Here is a 26906-nt window from a genome sequence, read left to right on the forward strand (position 1 = left end):
ATATATCAGGCACCATAGTGGCGCCACTCCAGGGGGCGACCTGCCGGCCCACTGAGTGTTGCTAGGGTAAAAGTTTCTCCAACGAACGTGCACGCGGCGCGCCCACACCTAACTGGAATAGATATGAGCAACACATCTCGAAGAACAACAGTTACAAAGGTGAGTAACCGTCTTTTCATGCTATTAGGGCCTCAGTTGCTCTTGTGCCAACCCCTTATCTTCACTGGGTTAAAACTGCTGAACAATTCTGTTCCATGTGTGGTGATGATGCACATGAAGGAATAGAATCAAACTCACTGCTCTCTCTAAAGAGGAGTAAAAATCATTTTAGTCATTAAAGTCAGCAGATGTGTCTGAACACACAAAAGGAGCAAATCTGTTTGTTTAGTTAGAGCTACTTTCATATGCATTTGAGAAAACTGTAGTAATATAGCTGTGGGTTCAATTTCCAAATGATGAATCTGGCATGAATCACACTTCTTTGTGCCATCTGGACTGGTTTGGAGCTCTGTTTAGAGGACTTGTACTCCCAAGGTTCTATCAGTGCTACTCATCAGAATTGCCTCCATTTCTGTGAGGGAGGCAACAGTTTTCAGTACAAAGTGTTCCTTTTTTGGCTCTCCGCTATGCCATGAGTGTTTCACAATACCTAGTTTTAGGCTGTCTATTTAAAATGCCTACAGATTTATGTCTGTTTTTTCCTGGTCACTGGCTGGGTCAGGCATGGTCAGAACTGGAGTTCAGTGTCATTTCGAATTTATTTGATGCCAGTTTCACTTCCAATCTTAAGGATTAGTAGTCTGAATTAGCTGTAACTCCACCAGAGAATGACTTTCATGGGAACCACTTCGCATTCTTCTGTGGCAGCAGTATTTCTACCAGAGGAGAAACTTATGGAGATTCAGAATATTTATCAACTAAATGACCAAAGTCTGTTCAGTCTGTTTTGAGACTTATGGGTTTCATGACTGTCAGCTTACGTCACATCCTGTGCAAAACATCAAATCATACTTTTACATCACTGGTTTCCGCACAAATTATTCTTCCAGGAAGGATGAATTTGTTAACTTGTCTCAATACCTGCAAAGATTCGAAGTATGCTGCACTGGGTAGTACAGAAGAATGTTCTAAAAGGGGTCTCTTTCAGTTCCCCAATCTCCATAGGAAGTGGTAGAGGTAGATATCTGTGCTTTGGCACAGTGCTCCTCTCTTTCCTCTTTGTGCATCTCTGCCTCATCATTGGACTTCATGGGAAATGAAACTGCACTGGGCAATATGTTGGGCTCTAAAAACATTTATTCAAGAAAGCATATTATGGACAATACCACAGCTGTATACTATGTAAACAAGGGTCATCTTACTTAAGACATTTATGCCAAGTGATAATTCTCTGGAAATGTTGTATTTCTCCAGAGTCATTACACTGCTCTTTATCTTGCAGGAAAAAAGAATGATATGCTGGTATATTGCAGGCATCAAGAGCAACATGGGTGGTTCAATCTCTTCTCACAAGATGGAGACCTCTTTGCTACAAGAAACAGTGTGAAGTGACCACTTTCCTGCTCAAGAGCAGATTTGAGTTCTCTGCTAGATTCTCGGTTGTTGAACTGGGGCAAAGCTGTATATTTATTCCTTTCTGCCTCTGCTTCCAGATGTTATCAAGGAAATTCCTTAAGTAACTCTAGCAGCTCTTATTTGGACTCAACATCCTTGTTACTCATCTCTCATGGGCTTGTAATTGGAGCTACTTTTCCTCCTACTCTTGGTGTTTGGGCTTCTATCTTGGCTTCATCATTGGGTTCTGAATCCATATCCAGTCTTTTCACATGGCAAATGGATTGTTGCACCCTAGTAAACTACATTGAGTGCTTAAGAAGGGAAATATCTTACAGCCAGGAAACTTAAAGCAAAAAAATGTTATTCTTGGAAATGGAAACTACTTATTTCAGGAATATTGAATAAGGCTTTGTCATCCACATCTGTGTGAGTTCCACAATTTTTTGGATGTATGTATATATTTATTTATTTGAAAAGGTCTAGACCTCAAAGTCCATCAGGCATCTATTTTGGCATAACCTCCATACCATTTTGAGGTTCATCAGGTTTTGGTCATTCTAAGAACAAAAAATTATTTGAAAGGCTCTCATTAAGTGTATACCTTGAAACTTAAGTTGAGTACCTACTCGGCTCTTCGAGTACCCTCAGAAAAATGGGATAGAGAAGGAGAAAGTCACCTTCTCAGTCCAGTTCTCGGGAGACATCACATTCTTACACAGGTACCACTGAGGCGCCCACCCCCTCCGATACCAAAGCATCCTCTGGTCCTGCTCCACAGGTGGATCTTACAGAGGAGCCAGAGCCAGCTGTGGATGAATAAATACCACCTTCCCATAAATCCTCCTCCTCCAGATGAGGATATTTTGCATCCTCCCACCATCTTATCCCATCTTATCAGTGTTTTGCTCCCACAAATCACAGCAAGGGCTTTCCTGCAACTCCTGGGCCACAAGCCAAATTGTACATTTTTTACACCCTTGGCAAGATTATACTCCCAGGTTCAAGCTTGGCTGAGAACCGCTTATACCCCAAGCACAATCTATCCAAGTGGGTGTCCATACCTCGTAGAGTCCTTAATTCTCTAAATTGATGGAAAGGTCCATAAAAACGTGTGTGTGGGAATGCCAGTCTCACAGCCTTATCCCACAAGGATCATCATCATAAACACCTCCCTGGTAGGTTGGGATGCACTGTTTTAGGACTTCACAACTCAAAGCAAATGGATCCCATGAGAGGCAAACCTCCATATCAACATACTCAAATTCAGAGCAGTTCGTTACTCTTGCTAGGACTTGCTTCCCCCACATCACAGACAACCCAATCAGAATAATGCTGGACAACACAGTACGTGTTTGTTATATCAATCAACAAAGAGGAACAGGACCCTACTTCTTATGTGCCAAGCCAGTAAAACTCTGCAACTGGTACGTATCACATCACATACAGATCTCAGTGATTTATCTTCCAGGACTACAGAACACAGTTGCGTACTCCATCAACCATGTGTGGGAACTGAACAATGCAGGTTCCAAAGGATGTCTCTTACCTGGGGTCATCCAGAAATAGATCTCTTTGTGACACCATCCAATGCAAAGTGCAGATGATTTTGTTTGAGGGGAAGGCACTGCCACAACTCAATGGGAGATGCCTATGTCATTCTTTGGCCTCCCAGCGAGTCTCCCAGCCTGCATTGACAGGCTTGAGGTAGTACTGTCTGGTCTTTGATGCATGTGTGTTCTGACTCTGGTGCCTGCTTCCAGAGCTAACGTAGCTTTTGGTAATGCTATTCTGTGGTCCATACTGAATGTACCTCCTCGGCGGGATCCTCTGTACTTAAGGTACTGCTTGAGCATCTCCTTAAGCAGAACACCCAATGGGTCGCTCCTTGAAGAGATGGAGAAGTTACTTAACCTTCTGCAGGAACAGGAGTTCTTCAAGATGTCACCCTCTGGGTATTCCATTATCTGACTTCCTTCCCCTCTGCCTCTGAGTCTTCTCACTAGACTTTCATGGTTGAGAAGAAACTGGAGCAGTGTCAGGTCCACAGCCCCCAAGTAACCTCGCACTGAAGCATGAGGATATATGTGGCACAGATGTGGACCTGTGGACACTGCTGATGAAATCTCAGCTCAAGAGTGCATGGACATACATGCATCCTGAAGTAGAGCACCCATAGGGGGAGATACCTCAAAGAACTCCATTTACTGTACAAGGTAAATAACCTCTCCTTATGTAGACATATTATGAACCCTTGAGAGAGTGTTACATCTCTCATTTATTTCTGAAAACTGCCTCTTTGGCTGCAATAACATTGGCAAGGATAGCAATCCTCATTTTTAATATTTCACAAGAAAAAGTTATTTTTATGTCCTTATCCAAAATTTTTACCAAAGCTAGTTTGACTGACTTGAATCAGACCATTGATATTCCATTTCCCCTCTAAAACACACATGCTACAAGGGAAACTCCTCTACATATCAATGTTGCATACAGTGTTGGATTATTACTTAAGACAGAACTCTTTAGAAAGTAATAGTGGTAGGTTATCTATAGCTTTTAGAATTAGATCTAGTAGAGAATGGATTCTGTTCTGACATTCTAAATAGATTAGATTTACATTTAAAGCTGTTATAAATTAGCAATGTACATGATAAATTGCGGGCTAGACTCTGGCTGTTATGTAATGCTTCTCATCCATAGATCTTAAAGCACTTTACAAATGAGTTATGGAATTTTATCTCCATTTTGCAAATGGCATTCTTATCCCAAACATTTGTACATTTGCTTCCTGGAGCTCATTTCTATTTTTACAAAGCACTGCTCTCTTGATTTAGCATTTCAATTTGATGCTCATTTTGGGCAAGTAGTTCTTCAATCTCTTCAACTGTCCTCTTGGGCAGTTAATGCTTTGTTTTTTTCATTCTTTTAAGCACTCAAATTTTATTAGGCATTTCACAGAACAAATAGAAAGACAAGAGTCTTGCCACAAAGAGCTTTCAATCTAAATCTTGTTGACTAATATTAATTAAATTGTAATCTTGCTAATCTTCAAAGAATGTGGCTCTACAGAAATAGTTCTAAAAGGTGAAAAAAGATTTCTTACAGTAACAGTTATTTTCTTATAAATGCCTATGCAGAGTCACATTCCCACCCAACTCTCCACTCTTCAGAGTATCCTCTTAGTTTCTTTTATAAGTTCACTTCAGATCATTGAAGGGACATTTGTGCAGCCCCAATGAGCTCTGATTTTTTTAGATATATCTGAGCACATGAAATCAGTGATGTTTGTGTAGGTGTTACATCCTTGGACAACAGTTACTAACAGATAACCTTGCTTTGTCAAAATTAATGAGACTATTTCTGTCAACTTCTCCCTTCTTTTTCCTGCCTTTTTGCCCTGGTGACCTAAGCAACCTGCCGTTCCAGTGTCTAATATTTGTAACACAACAGACAATGTTTCTTGATTTGTCTGTGTCAGACTGTTTTGTGTGATTTACATCCTTAGGCATTTTTTTCCAGTAACAGGGGCCATAACATCATCACAGACTGAATATTAAACCAGTAAGATTTTTGGAAGGCAGTTTATTTTCGTCTATCACATTCTGCTGTACAGTTGTTTTCTGTTAAGTGATAGTGGCCATTGTCTGGCTTGTAGGAAAAGGTGTGTGAAGTGATTTTCTGCAGCATCTTCAGACCAGTGATCAGAAGAGAAGGGAGACTGTTTAGGTCCACACTGGTGCAGGAAAAGCCCTCTTTTACCTGGACCAGGTGGAACAGCCCCTACCCTCTTACCCATGGAAGTAGGTTAAATACCAGGTTTTGTCATAATCCGCTGCGGGCGTTGTGCTACTCATTTGTTTCAAGGGCTTCGGGGAGGAGGCTGGGAAGGAATTGTTTCTCTCTCCGCCAGATTGACCAAGGTGAGGTAGGGTTTTCTTGCCATCCTCACAGTGTATTGAGGCTTTGTGGTGGCGGACATGAAACGAAGGTTAGGTTTTGATGCTGCAACTCATTATGTAAGCATGGGATGGATGTCCAGTGTAGGTATTCTGTAGAGAATGGGTATGGTGATCAGACAAAATGGTTTGGTGAAGGATTTAAAGGAGATATTCTTTAAAGAAGTGGAAACAGGGAGTAGAGGGAGTTCAGTGCTCCTATGATTAGTATGCCAGGGAGCCAACTCTCCCTCCTTTATAGTCCTTCATAACTCTTGTTTGAGGGAGATGGGCAGGGCCAGTGCAAGGAAGTTTCACACCCTGGGCGAAACTTCCACCTTGTGCCCCCACAACCCTGCAGCAGCTCCCCACCCCCAGGCCAGGGGAGCCCTGCGGTATCTCCCCACCCTAGCTCACCTCTGCTCTGTGTCCTGTCCAAGCACGCTGTCATGCTCTAATTCTCCTCCTAGGCTTGCGGTGCCAAACAGCTGATTGGCGCTGCAAGCCTGGGAGGCGAGAGAAGTGAAGCAGCAACTGACCCCGGGGAATCCCTGGGCTGCCGGCGGCGGCGCGCTGACCCCGGGGAATCCCTGGGCTGCCGGTGGCAGCTCAGCCTCCCTCTCCCTCCCAAGGCAGCGGCCGCTCAAACACTTAAAAAAAAAAATAAAAAATTGGAGGGTGCCACTTTTTGGCGCCCCCAAATCCTGGTGCCCTAGGCAACCGCCTAGTCCACCTAAATGGTAGCACCGGCCCTGGAGATGGAAGGTGAGGTCCCAGCATCGGGTTGGCTGGGGACTAGGCTAGGTAAAGGGTTAGGGCTGACAATAGTCCCCACCCCCAGATATATGTAAATGATTATGGAATTACCTGCACTGTACACTTTTATCTGCCAGGTATTCTGACATTTAAGAATAGCTGTGGCCTAATTAAACTGTATCCAATGTCTCCTGCCCTTCTTCCGGCATAGCTGGACAATGTCCCTTATGTATAATCTGGTTTGTATGTTGCAGTTTTACTGATGATTTATTTATAAAAATTATCTAAATAGTTTGGAATTATTGTCAACATAATTGTGTGCGTTTACATTACATTAATTTATATGCATGTGTGTATAATGATTTCTTGATCATATTTGCAACTGTGAGATGATATATCTTATGAATGTATCTTACTACATATTACAGGTTTCAGGAGGAGAAGATGAAATCCAGCAGCTGCAAAAAGCATTGCTAGATTATTTGGATGAAAACACAGAGACTGATGCCTCATTACTGGTAAATTTCAGTTTTCTGGATGTATTAGGTCTATATAAATATAACTTCATCAAAGGAATGGTTTATTCCCCAAGGCTCTGAGACAAACATACTAGTGCCTTGGTTACACCCTCGTTCTAATCCCAAAACTATTCATAGCATGCATCTCTCTAAAGTAGCTGAAATCTTAGTAGACCCATTCTATTGAATTTCAGTCATAAAATTTATAATGGTCCTTGCCTGCCAATGCTTAAATTCTATTCAGAGCACATTGTTTACTTCGTATTTTATGCATTCAGACTGACTCTTTCATAAATGCCATACTTGACACTGTAGACATCCACATATACTATTTATCTATTATAATCCTTTGGTTCTTGTCAGTGGTATTGTTTGTATTAGACTAACACATTCTCCACTCTGCCTTTCAAGTCTGAAACAAAAATGTTGAGTAGCATTGAACTGAGGGCTAATACCTGCCTGGACCCAATTTAATTTCTTCACAACTTGAAAAGGAACTATTAATAATCACTCTTTGTTTTTTCTGCCCATCTTGTTGCATTTCTCCAGTTTTCTCGGAAATTTTATATAGCTCAGTGGTTCCGTGACACAACTATGGAGACAGAGAAAGCAATGAAATCTCAGAAGGATGAGGATTCATCTGAAGGAACTCACCATGCAAAAGAAATTGAGACAACAGGACAAATCATGCACATAGCAGAAGGTCGTAAAAAATTTCTTCGCAGTATCATTAAAACTGCACCCTCTCAGTTCAGTACATTGAAGTAAGTTTCAGTAATTATGGGTTTAGTGTGTTACCTGCTCATTTGACTTATAAGTTTTTTTTGTTTTGTTTTTTAATAAATAACTATCAAGTATTGTGTTTAATTTTGTTGCAGGATGAATTCTGATACAGTGGACTATGAAGATGCTTGCTTGATTGTTCGCTACTTGGCCTCTATGAGGCCGTTTGCCCAGAGCTTCGATATTTATTTGACACAGGTAAACTGTGCCAGAAGTCTTAATGCTGTGAAATACAGTTGGTTTCCTGGTTCCAAACACTTATGGGGTAGTGTGCAATGTCTGTTCATTGTTGAGCACAGGTATTTAATAGGTCATGATAACACCACATGTTTTCATGTTATGTATTGATAGCACATGTGCTTATTTTTCTTTTTTCCTGCATGTATATTACACATACCATACTGTACATATATTGTTTTATTTGTGCATATGTAGAGATCCATCAACTAGATGGGCACAATAAAAAGATAACTACAAAATGTTGAAACCTTTTCACAGATTTTTCTAAAATGCATGCCTGATTGGGACCATGACCTCATAAAACTTGTCTTCATAGATCATTCATATAACTGTATAAATTTTAAATTGGACATACAAACCAGCTCAATCATTTGCCTGCAATGAATGGTGCTGTCATGCTGATGGTCATGGTTTGACCAAGTGACCTTAGTGTTCCTTCTTTCTGACTGGGAGAGGAGCACTAACATGGTGATACATTTGAGCTCCAGGTAATGCTTTGGGTCACATGACTTTCTTTGATCCACTTAACAGAGCTATCTCAAAGTTGGGGTGCACAAATCCTGTTTGGAGGATAATAAAGCGACATGTGGATAGGAAAAACAGAGCTAAAATAAATGGATGGACCCTATGGATCAACATTTGGGTTATGGCTTATCATAGTGAGGGAGAATCCAGGCTCCAATATCAGTGCAGGAAAGTCATCACTCACATGTATCCCCTCATTTTCTAAAAGTTTGTTCGATTTTTGGTAGTTGATCATTCTCATTTTAGTTTGACTTTTGCATGTTATTCCATTGTATTTTTGCTTGCATTGAACACTGCTTTCTACTTTCCGAAAGCGATTAAAATATCACTTTTGTTTTCTTATTAGATTCTACGTGTGCTTGGTGAAAATGCGATTGCAGTTCGAACAAAAGCCATGAAGTGTTTGTCTGAGGTTGTTGCTGTAGACCCCAGCATTCTAGCCAGGGTAAAAAAAAAAGGAAACTATCTGTAATGTACATGCATTCTTCTATTCACATTTAAAAGAAATTCTGTTTTTCCATTCTTTGCATTCGTGTTTCCCTTTTTTTTTAGTTGGATATGCAACGAGGTGTTCACGGACGGTTAATGGATAACTCCACTAGTGTACGAGAAGCAGCTGTGGAGTTGCTTGGTCGGTTTGTGCTCTGTCGACCTCAGCTTGCTGAGCAGTATTATGACATGCTCATTGAGCGAATACTGGTATGGTCACTTTTGAAATCACTTTGATATTTGTAAACTCATTATTAACTGGGTTTATATTCTTAATTATATTGAATAGTATCCCACTTCCTAGAGTAAATGAACATTTTATAGATTTTTTTGGGGGGGGAGAATCAAAATAAAAATTCTGCCCACCAGACTAACCTTGTGAATTGAAACAATTGCTTTTGTTGAGGAACCGGTGGGTCAGAAGCTAAACCTATACATTTTTCTATTCTAATTTTTGGCATTGTAAAAACATTTTCTGATGCCAAAGAGCGATTATTTTGTATGTGTTTGATATTCAGCTAGATCACATGAACATGTTAAATTAGCAGTGAGAAAGAATTAGTATTTTGCATGTCAAGTTATTTATTTTGATTAAAACATGCATGTGGAAGGCTTTAGGAGCATGTATGTATCAAACATTTGTAAATACATATAGAAATATTCAGTGTGACCCTGTGTCATTGTTTAAAGAACTTGTAACATATTAAATCTAAAAGCCTGAACTTCTTATTCCTATATTTCCATCTCTGTAGATTAAGCCTGAGAAAATAGATAGGCTATGAAGCGCATCTAAGATCTATCTTTTTTATGTCTCTTAAACCAAGAGTGGTGTAAAAGGTTAAGTTCTAGAGGCAATAGTCTGATAGTAAGAGAGCTCTGCTCTCAGAACATTGCGGGGACTGGTCTGAACTATAGGGGTAAAACAGGAGAAGAGAGAATCTCCAAGGCATACAAGACCCAAATATTGAAACTGGTTGTTATTGGTATCACTGTAGTGCGTAGGAGTCCTAATTATGAACCATTATCCCATTGTACCAAGCACTGTATAAACACTGAACAGAAAAAATAATCTTCACCCTCGAAGACATGCAGTCTAAGTACAAGGAAAGAGACAACAGATGGATACAGACAGGCTGACTGGGGAGTACAAGAAAACAATGAGACAGAGTTGGTCAGCATGATAGGCAGTGGTCTTAACACACCAGGAGCCTGACCATTGCAAATTTTTTTTGTTAAATGCACCTAAACATGAATTTGTTGGAAGCTAGTGCAGTCTCTGGAGTTCAAGTGCAATATGCTACCTTTGAAAAAACACCATTATGTTACACTGCGATAGCTGAAGTTTTGAATGATCTTCGGGTATAATCCAATTTATGGTAGAACATATTGCAGAAAGTCAATCTCAAGGTCACAAAAAGACAGGTAACACTGGCAGTGTCCATAGTTGGACAAAAAATAGTTGCCACCTTCTGAATAGTGCAGATTTGGAGGGAGGGAAAGTACTCTTGCCGTTTCTGCCCTTTGGATATTAAGTAGGATGGAAGAATCCACTAAGATTTTCCAAATTACAGACCTGAGTAACAAAGGATGGGAAAACTCGCTCAGTCAGATATATTTCTGTATTTATTTCCAATCGATAATATCTTTATCTTATCTGAGAGTTTCAGCAAGCTAGAGCACAAGCTGATTTCTCTTCTAAACATTGGGAGAGTTGCAGTATGAATCTGATAACCTAGAGATTTAGAACTTGGAGTGATCTACATATAGAAGCTCTCATCATCTCACTATCACCATTAGATTGCCTCATGTACGTATTGAATATGAGGGCTAACGAAAAAGAGAGCCTGCTGTAGCGCACTTGGGACAGAAGAGTACAAACCTGATCATTTAAAATATGAAACTGTCAAATGAGGATTTAGTTATTGGCATCATTTGTTGCTGTAATTTAAAGCATTTAATGTGTGTTATAATATATCCAGGCAATAATCAAAAATGTAATTTGCAGTGGAATAGCCCAGTGGCCTAGTAGTTGTATTCCTAAATACATGCCTATCACAATATGTGGTAGACCTCATCCAGTGCACTAAGTGCCCCAATAACAATTATAAAAGCAGCAAAGAATCCTGTGGCACCTTATAGACTAACAGACGTTTTGGAGCATGAGCTTTTGTGGGTGAATACATCTGACGAAGTGGGTATTCACCCACGAAAGCTCATGCTCCAAAATGTCTGTTAGTCCATAAGGTGCCACAGGATTCTTTGCTGCTTTTACAGATCCAAACTAACACGGCTACCCCTCTGGTACATAATAACAACTATGTGAGCGAAACCTGACAATCGCTATGCTATTGCATGAACTCTCACAGGAAAATGATAAAATACAAAAAACACCCATCACCTGTGAGTGAACACTTTTCACAAAGCCATGACTCTCTGTCTGACTTGTCAGTCCTCAACCTCAAAGGAGACCCCTAGAATACTTTCAAAAGATGAGCCTGGGAGTTTAACTTCATAACTCTGCTAGACACTAAAAATCATGGACTGAACAGACTAACTGGGTTTATGGCTTATTAAAACAATCTGTAACCTACTAACCTCCCATTCTGTCCTATGACTGCAGAGGTGTTAATAGCTCAACGCTATCTTGAATAGTCTCTTAGAATATGTGCTAACTACTTATACTAAAACAATCTGTTCCGTCTTGCATTTAGCTGTGACGCTTGGACCTGAAGAAAGAGCTCTGTGTGGCTCAAAAGCGTCTCATATTCACCAACAGAAGTTGGTCCAATAAAAGTTATTACTTCACCCATTTTGTGTCTCTCATGCAGAACATCTGCATTTTAATTGTCAGTTTGTTGCTTCCCAAGCGAGTCTCCTAGAAAGGAAGGAAGTGTAATCTCTGTCCAGTTAATATGCAGAGTTATCAGGTTCTAATAGATTTTAGACCAATCCTTAATACCAGAATGAATGCGGAGCTCTTGAGGGAGAGAATGTAGAAAGGGGTAATAATGCAATATTCACAGGACTTGACTTCTAGGACCTACAGGATCCCTGGAATGAAATGGTATTACCAAACAGTAATACTGTCTTTTATAGAGGTGCATTTAGAATTTCTTATTGTTTTCACATGTTTTGCAAGTTAAGCTTGATAACTTTTAATTGATATTAATGCACACAATACTTAAATTCAGTATCACTTCTGATTTTTTTTTTTCAAGAGTGTTTTGCTTTCTCCCACCAGGATACTGGTATCAGTGTCAGAAAGAGAGTTATAAAGATTCTTAGGGATATCTGCATTGAACAGCCAACATTTCCCAAAATTACAGAGATGTGCGTGAAAATGATTCGCAGAGTTAATGATGAAGAGGGCATTAAGGTATGGTAGAACATTTTTTAAGTTTTTAATTGCAGTTTATTTTAGTTTTCTTTTTTTTTGAGAGAGAAATAACAAGTCTTCAATTTTTCCTTATAAGGATTTCAGAGTTTCTTTAGTATATGTATAATTTTTATTCGGTTTTAACTTTTTAAAATAAATGTCTTTTTTTATTCACAATCTTATTGATAGGTTCCTGTCAGACATATTGATAGATTCCTGTCAGACATGTTGTTTTGTTGTTTACTCCATTTTTTGTTTAAAAAATAAGAGAGCTCAAAAATAAAATAAAAATATTTAAATTTATTTCTTCTTTTCCACTTGCAAATATTGATTATCTCCACTCTGTGTCTATCTGATTATTGACATAAATAAACCCTCCCAACTTGCAAGTGCTTTGGAGGATAGGATTAAAATTCAAAATGATATGAAGAAATTATCTGGCGTAAACAGAATGAAATTCAGTAAGAACAAATGCAAATTACTCCACTTAGGAAGGAACAGTCAACAAATACAAAATGGGAAATGACTCCCTAGGAAGGAGTACTGTGAAAAAGGATCTGGGATCTATAGTGGATCCCAAGCTAAATATAAGTCAATAGTGTAACTGTCTCCCCCCCCCCCCCCCAAAATAAATAAATAAACGTCGTTCTGGGATGCATTAGTACCCCCCCCCCCCCCCCCCCAAAATAAATAAATAAACGTCGTTCTGGGATGCATTAGTAGGAGTGCTGTAGGCAAGACATGAGAAGTAATTCTTCTACTCTATTCCATGCTGATATGGCCTCAACTGGAGTGTTGTGTCCAGTTCTGGGTGCCATATTTCAAGATAGATGTGGACAAATTGGAGAAAGTTCAGAGGAGAGCGACAAAAATTATAAAAAGTCTGAAAAACATGACCTATGTCTATGAGGAAAGTGTGAAAAAATTGGGTTTGTTTAATCTGGAGAAGAGACGACCGAGGGGGGACATGATAACAGTTTTCAAGGGCATACAAATTTGTTACAAGAAAGAGGGTAAGAAATTGTTCTTGTTAACCTCTGAGGATAGGACATGAAGCAAATGGGCCTAAATTGCAGCCAGAAAGGTTTAGGTTGGACATTAGGAAAAACTTCCTAATTATCAGGGTAGTTATGCACTAGAACAAATTGTAGGACGGTTGTGGTATCTCCATCACTGGAGGTTTTTAAGAACAGGTTAGACAATCATCTGTCAGGAATGGTCTAGTTATTATGTAGTCCGACCTTGAGTGCAGGGGACTGAGCTAGATGACCTATTGAGGTCCTTTCCAGTCCTACACTTCTATGATTGCATTTAAAAAACTGAGAAAAACCTACATTAAAAGCACATTATTTTGGTTGCCAAATCAAGCACTGAAAAGCTATGAAATGCTAGATTTACATGTGCCTGTGTTACCTTAATTCTGTCCTTTCTGTACACTGAATGAAGTAGGGGCCTTATGGGGGGAAAAATCATATATTACTATGTAATTAAAGAGTGGAAATGAACAGCTGGATCTATGTTCTGGGATGGTGGGGGAGTCTGGCCTGGCTTTCTTCTCCTTCTCCATCTCCCAAAAGTTGGGAATGATCCTGTCACATGTGGTCCTCCGATGGGCTGCTGGAGCCATAACTGGAGTTGAGGGAACCTGGCTTTGCTTTCTCTTTTCTCCCTCCCCAGGCCCCCAACTTAGAGTTGGAGGGATTCCTACCTAACAGGGCACCCAAAGAGGCAGGGGCCACTTGGGGACATTTGCTGGGTCCAAGGTAGGAACCTAGCATAGCTCTCTTCTCCCCCCACCTTATTACAGCTGCTTTGGCAGCTCCTGGGTATTCCCAGTACAGTATGTGTTGTTACTGCTTTTGTGGCAGTGGCAGCCTGGCCATAGAATGTTTCCGTGTTCAGTTGTTACTTTGGCATGCTGCCCAGATTTTCCTGAGGCTTGCAAGCCACAGATGAGAGAGGATGACTTTTATAGTTTATATCTCAGCAAAAGCTGAGTGGAATTTCACAGGACAAAGAAAAGGCATTTCTTTAGTCTGAAGTGTTTTCCCCCTGCCATGTGTCAGTAGCCTGCTGCAAATAGTGGAAGTATAAGAGTTTTCAATTGAAAGAGTGCAAGAATCCTTTGTAAAGGACAGTATTAAGCAACTTAAACACAGAGGTTGTGACCAACTCCTCTTATAATATAGACACTGGATAGTAAGAATTTTACCAGCAGTGTATAGAGACAGGAATCTTCAATCAAACTTTAGCTGAAGAATCCAGTTCTCTTCGTTTCTATACAGATTTAACTGTTCTGTTTTGGCTCAGTGAAGCTTTCACTTTATCTAGTGATATATATCTGATGATAATGAATCATGAGGGAAGTGCAGTAATGGTCTGCTGAAACTTGTAACAGTTCTTCCCAGTCTGACAAAATCTCTCTGTGAAAATGGCATTTTCCACAAATGTTGCTGTAGTGTGGATTTTCTGCATCATGGATTTCCATTGGTCAATAATTATCCAGGTGTCCTTCCAGGCAATGGTAGCCTCAGATACAGCTTGGAAGCCCCAGGTGACTCATTCCTGGTCTGGGAATCTTAACTTCTAAGACAGAGATACAGGTCTTGCTCAGGTAAACTTCTCTTTCTAGAAGGCCTCACTTAGCTCCAAAAAATCTGTGTAAAATGACACACCATCAATAAGTCTATACTCTTATGTGGGGAATAATATGGAAACCTTTATGCCAAGATAAAGTTACGTATCTCTGACAATGTATTTTTTCCTCTAGAAACTGGTGAATGAGACATTCCAGAAACTCTGGTTTACTCCAACTCCCCACAATGACAAAGAAGCAATGACAAGGAAAATACTAAACATCACTGATGTGGTATGCCTTACAAATTTGAACTAAGAGTCACATGCGGGATTTGATTAGGTGTTTTTTAACATGTCTCGAAATAATTTGTATTGTTGAGCCGCCTTATAATATATAAAAATAAACAAGTAATTGAATCACCACTTTTATAAATATATGTACTGCTCTTTTGCTATATACCTTAAGATGTGATGGGTTTATTCATCAAGAGTTAGGAAGAAATAAGAGTATCTTGTAGGGAACTTTTAATATAAATCATGACTGGTGATGATAAATGGTACTACATTCTGTTGTGGTGCAGTAAAATTATAATTATACCAGATGGTCTCCTATTACATACAATAAAATTCCCTAATAGTGCTATGTTTAGCCATCGGTGCTGCCTGGAGGCCACTAAATAAATTTTACTTCATTTGAAGAAAGTATCCCATATGTGATACATAAAATCCATTTGAAAGGTTAATTTCAGTAGGTCAGTAAAAAAAAAAATGTAGGGCCAGAATACCTGCTGGCATAACCGCATACCACTCTATACCCACTTTATATCCGCAACAGATTGAACCCAAATTCTTAAGATCTTTACATGTGTCAAATGAAAAGTTTGTATGTATAACTAAAATAATTTTTGAACCAATGAGAGGTGATGCTATTTTAGGCTTGATTTTGGTAAGTACTGAGGACATTATAGACAAAAGGGTAGATTTTTGAGAAATTAAGGGAGTCTAGTTAGTGAAGACAAACTGGATTGAAGAATTTATGGACATAAATGTGGAGTAGACTTGGAATTTCTTTGAGTCAGTATGGAAAAATAATCTGGAATTTGCATCCCAAGTAAAGGGAAAAAACTTGGCAGACCTAACTGGATGAATAACCACCTCAAAAAAGATATTAGGTTTAAGCAAAGAACCTACAAGAAATGGGAGAAAGCATTGATCAGCAAAAGAATGTATGTCTCGGAAATCAAAGTATAGGGAGGGATAAAGTGAGAATTGCCAAAAGTCAAACTGTTAGACCTTGCAAAGGAAATTAAAACAAATAGTAAATGGTTCCTTAGCCATATAAATAAAAAGAAAACAAGAAAAGAAGTTTCAGAGTAGCAGCCGTGTTAGTCTGTATCCGCAAAAAGAACAGGAGTACTTGTGGCACCTTAGAGACTAACAAATTTATTCCATCATAAGCTTTCGTGGGCTTATTCCATTCCATTCTGTGCATCCAAAGAAGTAAGAAGACAAGTGTGTCCATTATTCAGCATGGATGGGGTAAAGATTAAAGATAGTCTAGGTATGACCCAAAAACTAAATGAATACTTTGCTTCAGTCTTCGGTAAGAATGATAATATAAAATATGGGGATAAAGACAAGATGGCTAATGGGAACAAGCATATAAAAATGGAAATGACCACATCCAAGGTGGAAGCAAAGCTTAAAGAGCATAATGTGTTCAAATTGGGAGGACCTGATAATCTCCATCCCGGAATACTGAAAGAACTGGCACATGAAATTGCAAGTCCAGAAGGAAAAGGTGTTTTAAAAAATCCATCAGACTGGAGAATAGGAAACATAGTACCTATTTAAGTAAGAGGAACTAGTGATCCAGGTAACTGCAGACCCATAAGTCTGACCTTAATACACCTCTACCTCGATATAATGCTGTCCTTGGGAGCCAAAAAATCTTACCGTGTTATAGGTGAAACTGTTATATTGAACTTGGTTTGTTCCACTGGAGTGCACAGCTTCTCCCCCCCCTCCCCCCAGCATTGCTTTACCACGTTATATCCAAATTCATGTTATATTAGGTGGGGGTAAATCAAGGTAGCGGTATTATGCAAGGCTTTAGAACAGATTTTGAAGGAAAGGACAATTAAAGACATGCAGATTAATGGGATAAAATGCAACATGGGTTTATCAAAGGAAAATCTTGCTAGAGTAACCTTATCTTTCTTCAATGAAATAACTAATTTTTTTAGACAAGGGAAATACATTAGATTTAATCTATTTGGACTTCATTAAAGTGTTTGATACTGTACCAGATGTGAAATTATTAGTTAAAATGGAGAAGATGGGAATCAGTGCATGAATTGTAAGGTGGGTAAGGAACTGGCTAAAGGGAAGATAATGGGTTGTGCTGAAGGGAGAACAATCCATCTGGAGAGAGGCAATTCAGAGTTCCTCAAGGATCTATTTTGAGACCAATCTTATTTAATGTTTTTATTAGTGATCTTGGCCAAAAAAAAAAAAGTGGGAGTGTGCTAATGTGACTTGCTGATTACACAGAGTTGGGAGGCATTGCCATTCTGGACAAAGAATGTAATATTATTCAGGAAGAACTAGATCAACTAGAGTAATAAAAACGGGATGCCGTATAATAGTACAAAGTACAAGGTCGTGCACTTAGGAACTAATAGCAGGAATTTATTCTTTGAGTGCTGGCTCATGTTGATTCCATTCTAGGAGTGTTCGCACCCACATGCGCAGTTATTGGAGATTTGCCTTAGAAGTATCGATAGGGTCGGCTGTGACACCCTCTGGAGTGCCACGCTCGTGCATCAATATATCAGGCACTGTCGGCCCTACACCCTCTTAGTTCCTTCTTACCGCCCGTGGTGGTTGGTTGGAGTGCCTCTCTCCCTTGCCTCGTGAATGGTCATCGGTTTCCTTCTTTGTTTCATGTATTAGAGCAGTAAATATTTTTGTGTACTGTAGTTAGTAAGTAGTTCAGTACTGTAGTTAGTAATTTAGGGTCCCAGTGGGGACTTTGCCCCAGGCAGGGCATGTCCCAGTCTCCAGGTTTTAAGCCCTGCGCTGACTGTAATAGGCCTATGTCTGTTAATGACCCCCATGGCAACTGTCTGAAGTTCTTGGGGTAATCTCATGTAAAAGAAAAGTGTCACGTCTGTAAGAACTTTCATCCCAGGACACAAAAAGAATGTGACATCCATTTGAGAGCCCTCCTCATGGAGGCTGCTCTCTGCTCGGCCTCTGAGCCATCCCAGCTGGACTCGACTCCCAGTACTTAGGCCTCGGTGCGTTGTGCACCTCCGACACTGGGCTCTAACAGGCACCATTCCCCTTTGCTAGTGCCCCAGCAGAATTCGAAAAAGCGAGACCCGGCACCAAGCAAGAAGGACCAACCGGTATCAGGTAAAGGACCCTATTCGGACCACCCACTCACCCCATAGTCACATGGGGATACATCGCCCTGGGGACTTCCCACACCTAATGGATCCACCACCAACTCCAGGAAGTGGTTGGAGACCCAGAGTTATTATGGAGTCAACACCTTCCCAGCCCCTCCCAGTACCCAGAGAGCAAAGGACTCTCCCAGAGCAGCCAGCACCACCTGCTGCAATGGACGCAGAGGGCAGGTCAGCCGTGAAAGCCTCCCAGAAGATGAATGAACACCACCAGTTTCTAGAGCGAAGGCAGAGCTCTTAGTCGCCATGCCTCTGGTCTCCGCATCAGCCCAGATCACCACTTCGCTGCTGATACTACTCTCCCAGTCTCCACCCTGTCGTCAAGACTCGCCCAGAGGCAGGTGCTGGTCACCGTCATCCTCTCACTGACCCTCTCCACGACGTCAATTGCCGGCACCTAGACCACTGGAATGTTCCACAATGTGATGCCACTCCACCTACTCCCAGCACCAATCCGTCTATTCAAGGCACCATTCACCCATGGCAACAGTTAACTGCCAGACTCAGGCATTGATAGCCCTGCCGTGGTCACCAGAGGAGGATTCCTCCAGCACTGAGAGGGAGTTCAGCCCCTTGTCAAGACAACACTGTTGCGACTGGGCTCCTGAGGCTGCGTCCACCTCCACGATGTTGTTCTGGCAGTATGGCCAGTGCAATGGCTCTACTGGAATGCCTGGGGCATGCCAGTTGTGCTGAGGCCCCCTTCACACCAATCATTGGTTGCTGCTTCAGACAAGCATCAGACGGCACCGGGCTCAGTGTGCGAAGCGCAATTGGATGCTGGGGTGGAAGTGCAGGTGCTCACTCCAAAATGCCCTTCCCCCATGGGGGATGATGCCCGGGACCCTTCCCCGGTGGTCCAGTCGTCCTCATCCTCTCCAGATGAGGTTGTGTCATGGCCCTCTTATGCTAGCCCACTGGATGATTTTAAGGAGCACCAAGCCCTGCTCCGAAGTGTCGCCATCAACATAGGCCTAGAGGTGGCAGAGCAATCAGACACCTTGGGTAATGTGCTATGTATATCAACTCCCACACCTGTCGCACTTCCGATGCACGAAGGAGTCCTAAAGATTGCCAAAGCCCTCTGGCAAATCCAATCCTCAATCTCACCCACCTCCAAGAGGGCTGAAAAAAAGTATTTCATCACAGCGAAGGGATTTCAATACTTGTATACCCACCTGCCCCTGGGATCATTGGTTGTTTCTGCAGCCAACGAGAAAGACAAGCAAGGACAATCTAGTTCAGGGGTAGGCAACCTATGGCACGTGTGCAGAAGGTGGCACACAAGCTGATTTTCAGTGGTACTCTCACTGCCCGGGTCCTGGCCACTGATCCAGGGGGGGCTCTGAATTTTAATTTAATTTTTAAATGAAGCTTCTCAGACATTTTAAAAACCTTATTTACTTTACATACAACAATAATTTAGTTATATATTATAGACTTATAGAAAAAGACCTTCTAAAATGTTAAAATGTATTATTGGCACGCGAAACCTTAAATTAGAGTGAATAAATGAAGACTAGGCACACCACTTCTGAAAGGTTGCTCACCCCTGGTCTAGTTCCACCCCCAAAAATAAGGAAGTCAAGAGTTTGGACCTTTTTGGAAGGAAAATTTATTTTAGGGCCAGTCTTCAGTTCAGGGTGGCGAACCACGGCTCTTTTGGGGAGATATAACTTCAACTTATGGGACTCCCTCTGTAAGTTCAGGGATTCCATGCTCCAGGACTTGGCCCAAGAATTCAGGGCCCTTCTTGAAAAGGGTACTAAAGCAGCTCAGTGTTCCCGCCAAATGGCATGGGATAATGCCGATTTGGTGGCCAAGTTGATCGCCTCAGCGGCTGTCATGAGGCACTGTTCCTGGCTTAAGACTCCAGGAGATGCAGTTCTTGATCTATGATCTACCATTTGGTGGGATTGGACTCTTTGCAGAGGCTGTAGGGAGTAAAGGACACTCAGGCCACCGTCCGCTCACTGGGGTTGCATACACCTCAGTCAGCAAGGAAACAGTTCTGGCTGCCACCAAAGCCTTGGCAGTCTCGACAAGGGTCTGCAAGGAGAAGGGATAGGGACACGAGTTTTAGTCAACACCGCCCTTCCTCCTCCTCTTCACCTGCACCACTTGGCCTGGCAAAAAAGTACAGGGTCCAGAAGTGGGCATTTTGAGTGTGTGCTTGAGAGCGATGTCCCAGTCACATCCCTGGATCCGCCTCATCCTTTCCTCAACCATCTTCATCCCTACCATTCAACCTAGTCACTGGTTACCTCAGACTGCTGGGTCTCTGGGCTACACCTTGCAATTCTCGGCCACCCCAACCCCCTCATACCATTCTTCCCTGTCCCTCTTCAGGGATCCTTCTCATGAGCAACTCCTCATTCAGGAGGTTAACATCCCTTGGGAAATGAGGGGGAAAGGATTCTACTCCTACTATTTCCTAATCCCGAAGGCAAAGGGGGGCCTAAGACCCATTCTGGACCTCCGGTGACTCAACAGATATCTCAAGAAGTTGAAGTTTCTCATGGTTTCTCTGACCTCCATTATCCCCTCCCTGGATCCAGGAGACTGGTATGCCGCTCTCGACTTGAAAGACGCTTATTTTCTTATTTCCATCTTCCAAGGACACAGATGGTTTCTCCAATTCACCGTGCTACCCTTTGGCCTCTCCTCGGCCCCGCAAGTATTTACAAAATGTATGGCCCTGGTAGCTGCTTACCTGAAATGTCGAGGAGTCCAGATCTGTCCTTATCTCGATGATTGGCTCATCAAGGGCAGGTGCAGTCTTGATCTGATGTGTTCCACCTGTGGGCCTGTTAGTAAACAAAAAGAAATCGACCCTCATACTAGTGCAATGAACAAAGTTTATAGGGGAGGTCCTCGACTCCATGCTGGCCAGAGTCTTCCTTCCAGAGGTGTGTTTCTAAGCTATATCGGATGTGATCTCCCACGTAAGGGGCTACCCACTCAATACCACCCGCACTTGCCTAAGGTTGTTAGGCCACATGGCATCCTGTACTTATGTGGTCCATCATACCTGGCAGGCATTGATCTACATCCCCAACAGGCATGACCTAGACCTTGTAGTTAAAGTGCTGGACCACATCCAGTCGTCACTGGCATGGTGGTGGGACCCCAGATCGATGTTGGAGGGAGTTCCCTCCACGTCCCTGTCGCTGACCCTGGTTTCCAGCGCCTTGGGGAGCCCACCTAACGGAGCTCATGACACAAGGCCACTGATTGCGGGTCGACCGCTCCCTTCACATAAATGTCAGGGAGCTCAGAGTGGTTCACTTGGCCTGTCAGTTTTTTCGGTCCCACTTGAAGGGCGAGTGGTTCAAGTCCTGATGGACAGCACCGCCACAATGTTTTATATCACCAGCGGGGCGGAGCTAGGTCATCAGCCCTTTGCCAGGAAGTTGTCTGGCTCTGGGACTTGTGTGCAGCTTGCCATTCATCTCGTGACAGTGCATCTCCTCAGGAGCAGGAATGTATTAACAGATTGCCTCAGCAGAACCTTCTCATCTCGCCTCTAATGGTTGCTCCTCCCTAAGGTGGTCAGCGTGATCTTCCAAAAGTGGGATCTCCACAAGTGGACTTGTTTGTGACTTGTCAGAACAGGAAATGCCACATGCTTTACTCATTTTGGGGGATCAATAGGGGCTCCTTGTCAGATGCTTTCTTACTCTCATGTTTGGGGGCTCTAATGCACACCTTCCCACCAGTGCCATTGATCCACAAAATCCTACTTAAGATCAAGCAGGACAGGGCCAAAGTGATCCCAATAGCCCCGGTTCGGTATGTGCTGGACCTGTCGGTGACAGTTCCACTGCAGCTGTCTCTTTGGCCGGATCTCCTATCCCAGAACCATGACAGTCTCCTGAACCTGAACCAGCAGCATTGGACCTGACAGCTTAGTTGCTGCATGGTTGAATGAGCAGGAGTGCTTGCCCCATGTCCAGCAGGTCCTACTGGGGAGTAAAAAGCCTCCACCAGAGCAGCCTACCTGCCTGAGGTGCTGTGCCTTGACCCAAGGGCTTAGGCCTGAACACGCATCACTGTTGTCGATCCTGGATTACCTTCTGCATCTCAAACTCTAGGGCTTTTCCCTTTCATTGATTAAAATCCACTTGGCCACCATATCAGCCTCTCACCCCCCTTTTCAGGGCAGGTCTTCACTCATGACATGATGGTCCGGTTCTTGAAAGGTCTGGAGTGACTCTATCCCTATGTCTGAGACCTCTGTGGGACCTGAATCTAGTGCTCATGAGAGCTCCCTTTGAGCAGTTGGCTTCCTGTTCCCTTCTTCTAGTCTCCTGGAAGGTGTCATTCCTGGTGGTGATAACTTCTGTATGAAGGGTCTCTGAGATTAGGGCATTTACCTTGGAGCCTCCCTAGCTGGTGTTTTTCAAGGATAAGGTCCAGCTGCAGCCGCACCCAGCTTTCTTGCCCAATGTAGTTTTGCAATTTCACATGAGCCAGGGCATATTCTTGCCAGTCTGCTTCAGAAAGCCTCATAAGTTTGAGGAGGAGCGTATGTTGCACTCCCTGGATGTCAGGAGAGCACTACCCTTCTATATCGTAAGAACCAAACCACTCTGTAAGTCGATGCAGCGATTCATCGTAGTGGCAGATAGGATGAAAGATCATCCAGTGTCCACCCAGAGAATTTTATCATGGATCACCGCCTTCATCCGGTTTTGCTGTGATCAGGCGAAAGTGCCTCCACCGGCAACTATAACTGCCCACTCAACTAGGGCGCAAGCCTCGGTGGCAGCCTTCCTGGCCCATGTGCAATTCCAGATATTTGCAGGACCGCCACCTGGTCATCCATTTACACATTCACATCTCACTACGTGCTTACCAAGCAAGCCCAAGATGACACTGGCTTTGGTAGAGCAGTATTGCAAGCCGCATGACTCTGAACACCAGGCCATCTCCAGGGATATTGCTTGTGAATCACTTAGAATGGAATTGACATGAGCAAGCCCTTGAAGAAGAAAAATGGTTACCTACCTTTTGTAACTGTTGTTCTTCTAGATGTTTTGCTCAACGATTGGAAATAATAGAGAAGAAGAAAGACCTAGGTATATTTGTCAGTCACAGGATGGCTATGAGTCACTATTGTGGTGCATACATGAAAAAAATCAAGTGCAATCCTAGGATTTCATCAGATGAGGTATTAGGAGTTAGAGATAATACTCCTGGGGGAATTCTGTGCCACTGCGCGTGCACAGAATTCATGTCCCCTGCAGATTTCTTTGCTTTCCCGCAGAAAAATTACTTCCTGACAGGGAAACAAAGGGAAGCTGCAAGAGCAGTTACACACCACTCCCTAGCAGCGCAGGTACATCATTTCAGGCACTGGAGCAGCCAGGAGAGAGGTAAATCACTATCGGACTAGGAATATCCTAGGCAGTGGCTCCTACCCTGAGCCAGGATCAGCTGCTAGTTCCAGCTGGGTTGGAGGCAGGAGAGGACGGGATTTCCTCTTCCCCAGCAAGGAGTGGTGGGGCTGTATCAGACCCACCCACAGAAACCTCCCCCAGCTGCAGGAAGCTCAGCATCCTCCCCTACTTTCTGCCCCCATCACTCCTGAGCTGCAGGGGAGAGGGATCACTGTTTGGGGAACTGCTCCCCGATCCTCCCAACCCGTGTGCATCTCGACCTTCCATACCCAGACACCCCTGCCAAGCCTCACCCAGAACCCCTCTAGCACTCTATACCTGAACCTCAACCCCTGCACCCAGACCACCTGCCTCCAGATCCCCACCCCTGCATCCCAGACCACCCCCCACTGAGCTCCCTGCATCAAAGCCTACTCACCCACACTAACCTGGTCCCCCACATCCAAACACCCATGCCACTGACCCCAACCTTCTGCACCCAGACTCCCACCCCACCAAACCTCACTCCCACAGCACCAAGTCTCCCCCGCTGAGACCCCCTACTCCCTCTGCTGAGCTGCAACCACCTTCACCTGGAAGTCCTTGCAGAGTCCCATTGCCTCTGCACCTGGAATCTCCCCAACGAGCCTCTGTGCATCCAGCTCACCTAACACCTAGCCCCCCTACTGAGCTGCGTGCACCCAGATCATCCCACCCAGAACCCTCTCACCCCACACCGAGCCCCTTCACACTTGAATCCTGCCTGGTTGAGCCTGCCTGCCCCACATCTGATGCAGAAGGGTAGGACCTCAGGGTGTTTCTGGGGCAGACCCAAGGCCTTGTGCTATGTCAGAGTTGGGTGCCTCCTCACCGCTCCATGTCCCGGGGTGAGGGTGGGGTGATGCAACGTGATCTCTCACCTTCATGCAGCCAGTAGCCTATGCTCCCCCCTGCCATGCTGGAGCCTCTGCATTTATTTACTGACAAATAAAACTTGCACAGTTTTGCAGAATTTTAAATTTTTTGATGCAGAATGCCCTCAGAAGTAAGATAAGGTGGTGTTAATTTCATTGTACAAGGCAATGGTAAGATCTTACCTGAAATACTGTGTACAGTTCTGGTCACCCGTATTCAAGAATGATGAATTAAAACTAGAACAGTATTTGGTAGTAGGAGGAGCATGGGTTAGGTAAGCCATTCTTATGAGAGGAGACTAAAAGAGTTGGGTCATTTAGTCTAACAAAACGAAAGCAGAGAATGGATAAGATTCTCCCTATCAGTACGGCAGGAGGGTAAACATCAGGGAGGGAGAAGAGCTATTTAAGCTATAGGACAATATTTTCTTAAGAACAAATGGATGTAAACTGGCTATAAATAAATTTAGTCTGCAAATTAAAAGATGCCTAACCATGAAAGGAGTGAGGTTCTAAAACAATTTTCCAAAAGGAATAGTGGCAGCAAACAACTAACTAGTTTTAAGATGGAGCTTGGTCAGTGTATGAATGGGATTGTATGACAGGGTTGCCTGCAATAGCACAAGATTGACTCAGTGATGCAGGAGATCACATCTAGTCCGATGCCCTTATGTAAAATTTATTGTTTTAAAGGATACTGTTTAAAAATCATGATCAATTAAAATAAATGCATTTATCTCACTATTTACACCTTAACACTGATATATCTACTTTTCAGCATTTATACTAAACATTAGTTTATGCATTACTTTGATCTTGGACAATAAAAAGAGACTAATTGGTTACATTTTCTTTAGCCTAGTCAATTTTACCTTCAGGTTCTCATGAGTTAACACAGTCCTGGAATGATGGCAAATCCTAAAGGGCCTGTTTAAAAAAATGCATTTTTGGGCAGTTGAAATATGTCATAAATTTTAGTAGCTGTTAAGCTTTGCAAAAACTAGTTTTCACAAAACTTAAAATTTTGGTCAAATTTGATCTGACTGTGACCCTACAACTGAAGTAAAAACTTTAGATTTATTTAATTTAGGTTGTAGTAGCATCTGAAATGTGAAAAAAACATTTTTCTTCAGTTTTGTTTTTATAAATCTATTCCAAATATTCTTTCTTAGGTTGCAGCTTGTAGAGATACAGGATATGATTGGTTTGAACAACTTCTTCAAAATGTAAGTAATAGTTTTGAAAGACTCATTTCACAAATGTCAGAAGAAAATCTTAGTGTGTTTCATGGAACCTAGGGCTAAAATGTAACTCCACAAACTTCCAGGATAGTTCTTTACACTGTTATCCGAATGGTAAAATCTAACATTCTCTTGACTTTTTTGTTACAACCTTTTGACTTTAACAGTTATATCCTTCCTTTGCCACTGCTTTTATACCTAAAACTAGTTCTTCGAGTAATGATCCCTATTTTATTCCACTGAGGGTTTACACATCCATGCCATGCATCCAAAGCTGGAGAATTTGAAAGTAGTACTTTCCTTTGGGGTCCGGGCATGTGTCCTTGTCTCACCTCGCCTCATTGTTTCGTCCGAGGTGATAAAGGGACAAGCGGCTCAACCGCGTCTCCGGCTTCTTCTCACTGCTTCATGGTCCAAGTTGAAGCTACTAGTGTCCTCTTGTGTATGATGCACATTAAAAAGTTTAGAATAGTATATAGTTAGTTTTTCTTGTAGTGTTTGCTGTTTTTACTGTTTTAACATAGTTTTAACTTTTAGTAACTTTTATAGTAGAACTGAGACTTAGGGGAATCTGTTTACTGTTGTTCCTCACCCAAGTACCCACACATGGGTACTGGACAGTGCCAAAGACACCAGGATTTAAAATCTGTGCCTCCTGCCCATTAATGTAATATCTGCCAGTCTTCCCCAAGCCATGCCTAAAAAGGCCAGGCTCTCCACCTTAAGAAGTAGCTCATGGAAGTCGCCATGAGGCCTCAGGCAGACAGACCATGGGCCAGGTGAATCCCACCCCCCCAACATCAGCTTGAGACAGACAAGAGTGCACCTCCAGCTATGGAGTTTGAATCCAGCTCCGGTGGTGCTGCCACTAGGGACCCCATGCCAGGGCCTAGTTGGGAGGTAAGGAAGCATGCACATAAGCATGACAGTAAGTCTTCCTCCAAACCAAAGAATGGTGATGCGTCTCCCACAAGTTCCAGCCACGGTGAGGCAGTGTACTCCAACACGTACAAGCATGACAAAAAACCCTCACAAACTGGCAAGTCCGCCATTGTGACATGCCGAGCTGCACACACAGTCAACGTCGGGCTCCCTTAAGACCAGATTCATCAGTTTCAGGAAAGTCTCCACTTGGGCACCG

At 42.6% G+C, this 26906-nt stretch overlaps 1 protein-coding gene across 4 annotated transcripts in view; it reads left to right on the forward strand.

Moving 5' to 3' along the window:
- The window catches only part of NIPBL (NIPBL cohesin loading factor), a 305455-nt gene that overhangs the window by 248681 nt on the left and 29868 nt on the right, over positions 1-26906 (forward strand). For 3 of the 4 annotated variants that reach the window (XM_075066914.1, XM_075066916.1, XM_075066917.1), the window contains 9 exons: positions 1442-1540; positions 6677-6766; positions 7316-7530; positions 7645-7747; positions 8661-8759; positions 8867-9013; positions 12045-12179; positions 14950-15048; positions 25697-25750. In XM_075066914.1, coding sequence (XP_074923015.1) covers positions 1442-1540; positions 6677-6766; positions 7316-7530; positions 7645-7747; positions 8661-8759; positions 8867-9013; positions 12045-12179; positions 14950-15048; positions 25697-25750 — 1041 coding nt within the window. The remainder of the gene's footprint in view (positions 1-1441; positions 1541-6676; positions 6767-7315; positions 7531-7644; positions 7748-8660; positions 8760-8866; positions 9014-12044; positions 12180-14949; positions 15049-25696; positions 25751-26906) is intronic. The other variant, XM_075066915.1, reaches the window with a different exon arrangement.

The sequence above is a fragment of the Chelonoidis abingdonii genome, chromosome 6, assembly GCF_003597395.2.
Source record: "Chelonoidis abingdonii isolate Lonesome George chromosome 6, CheloAbing_2.0, whole genome shotgun sequence".
In the NCBI taxonomy this organism is placed as follows: Eukaryota; Metazoa; Chordata; order Testudines; family Testudinidae; genus Chelonoidis; species Chelonoidis abingdonii.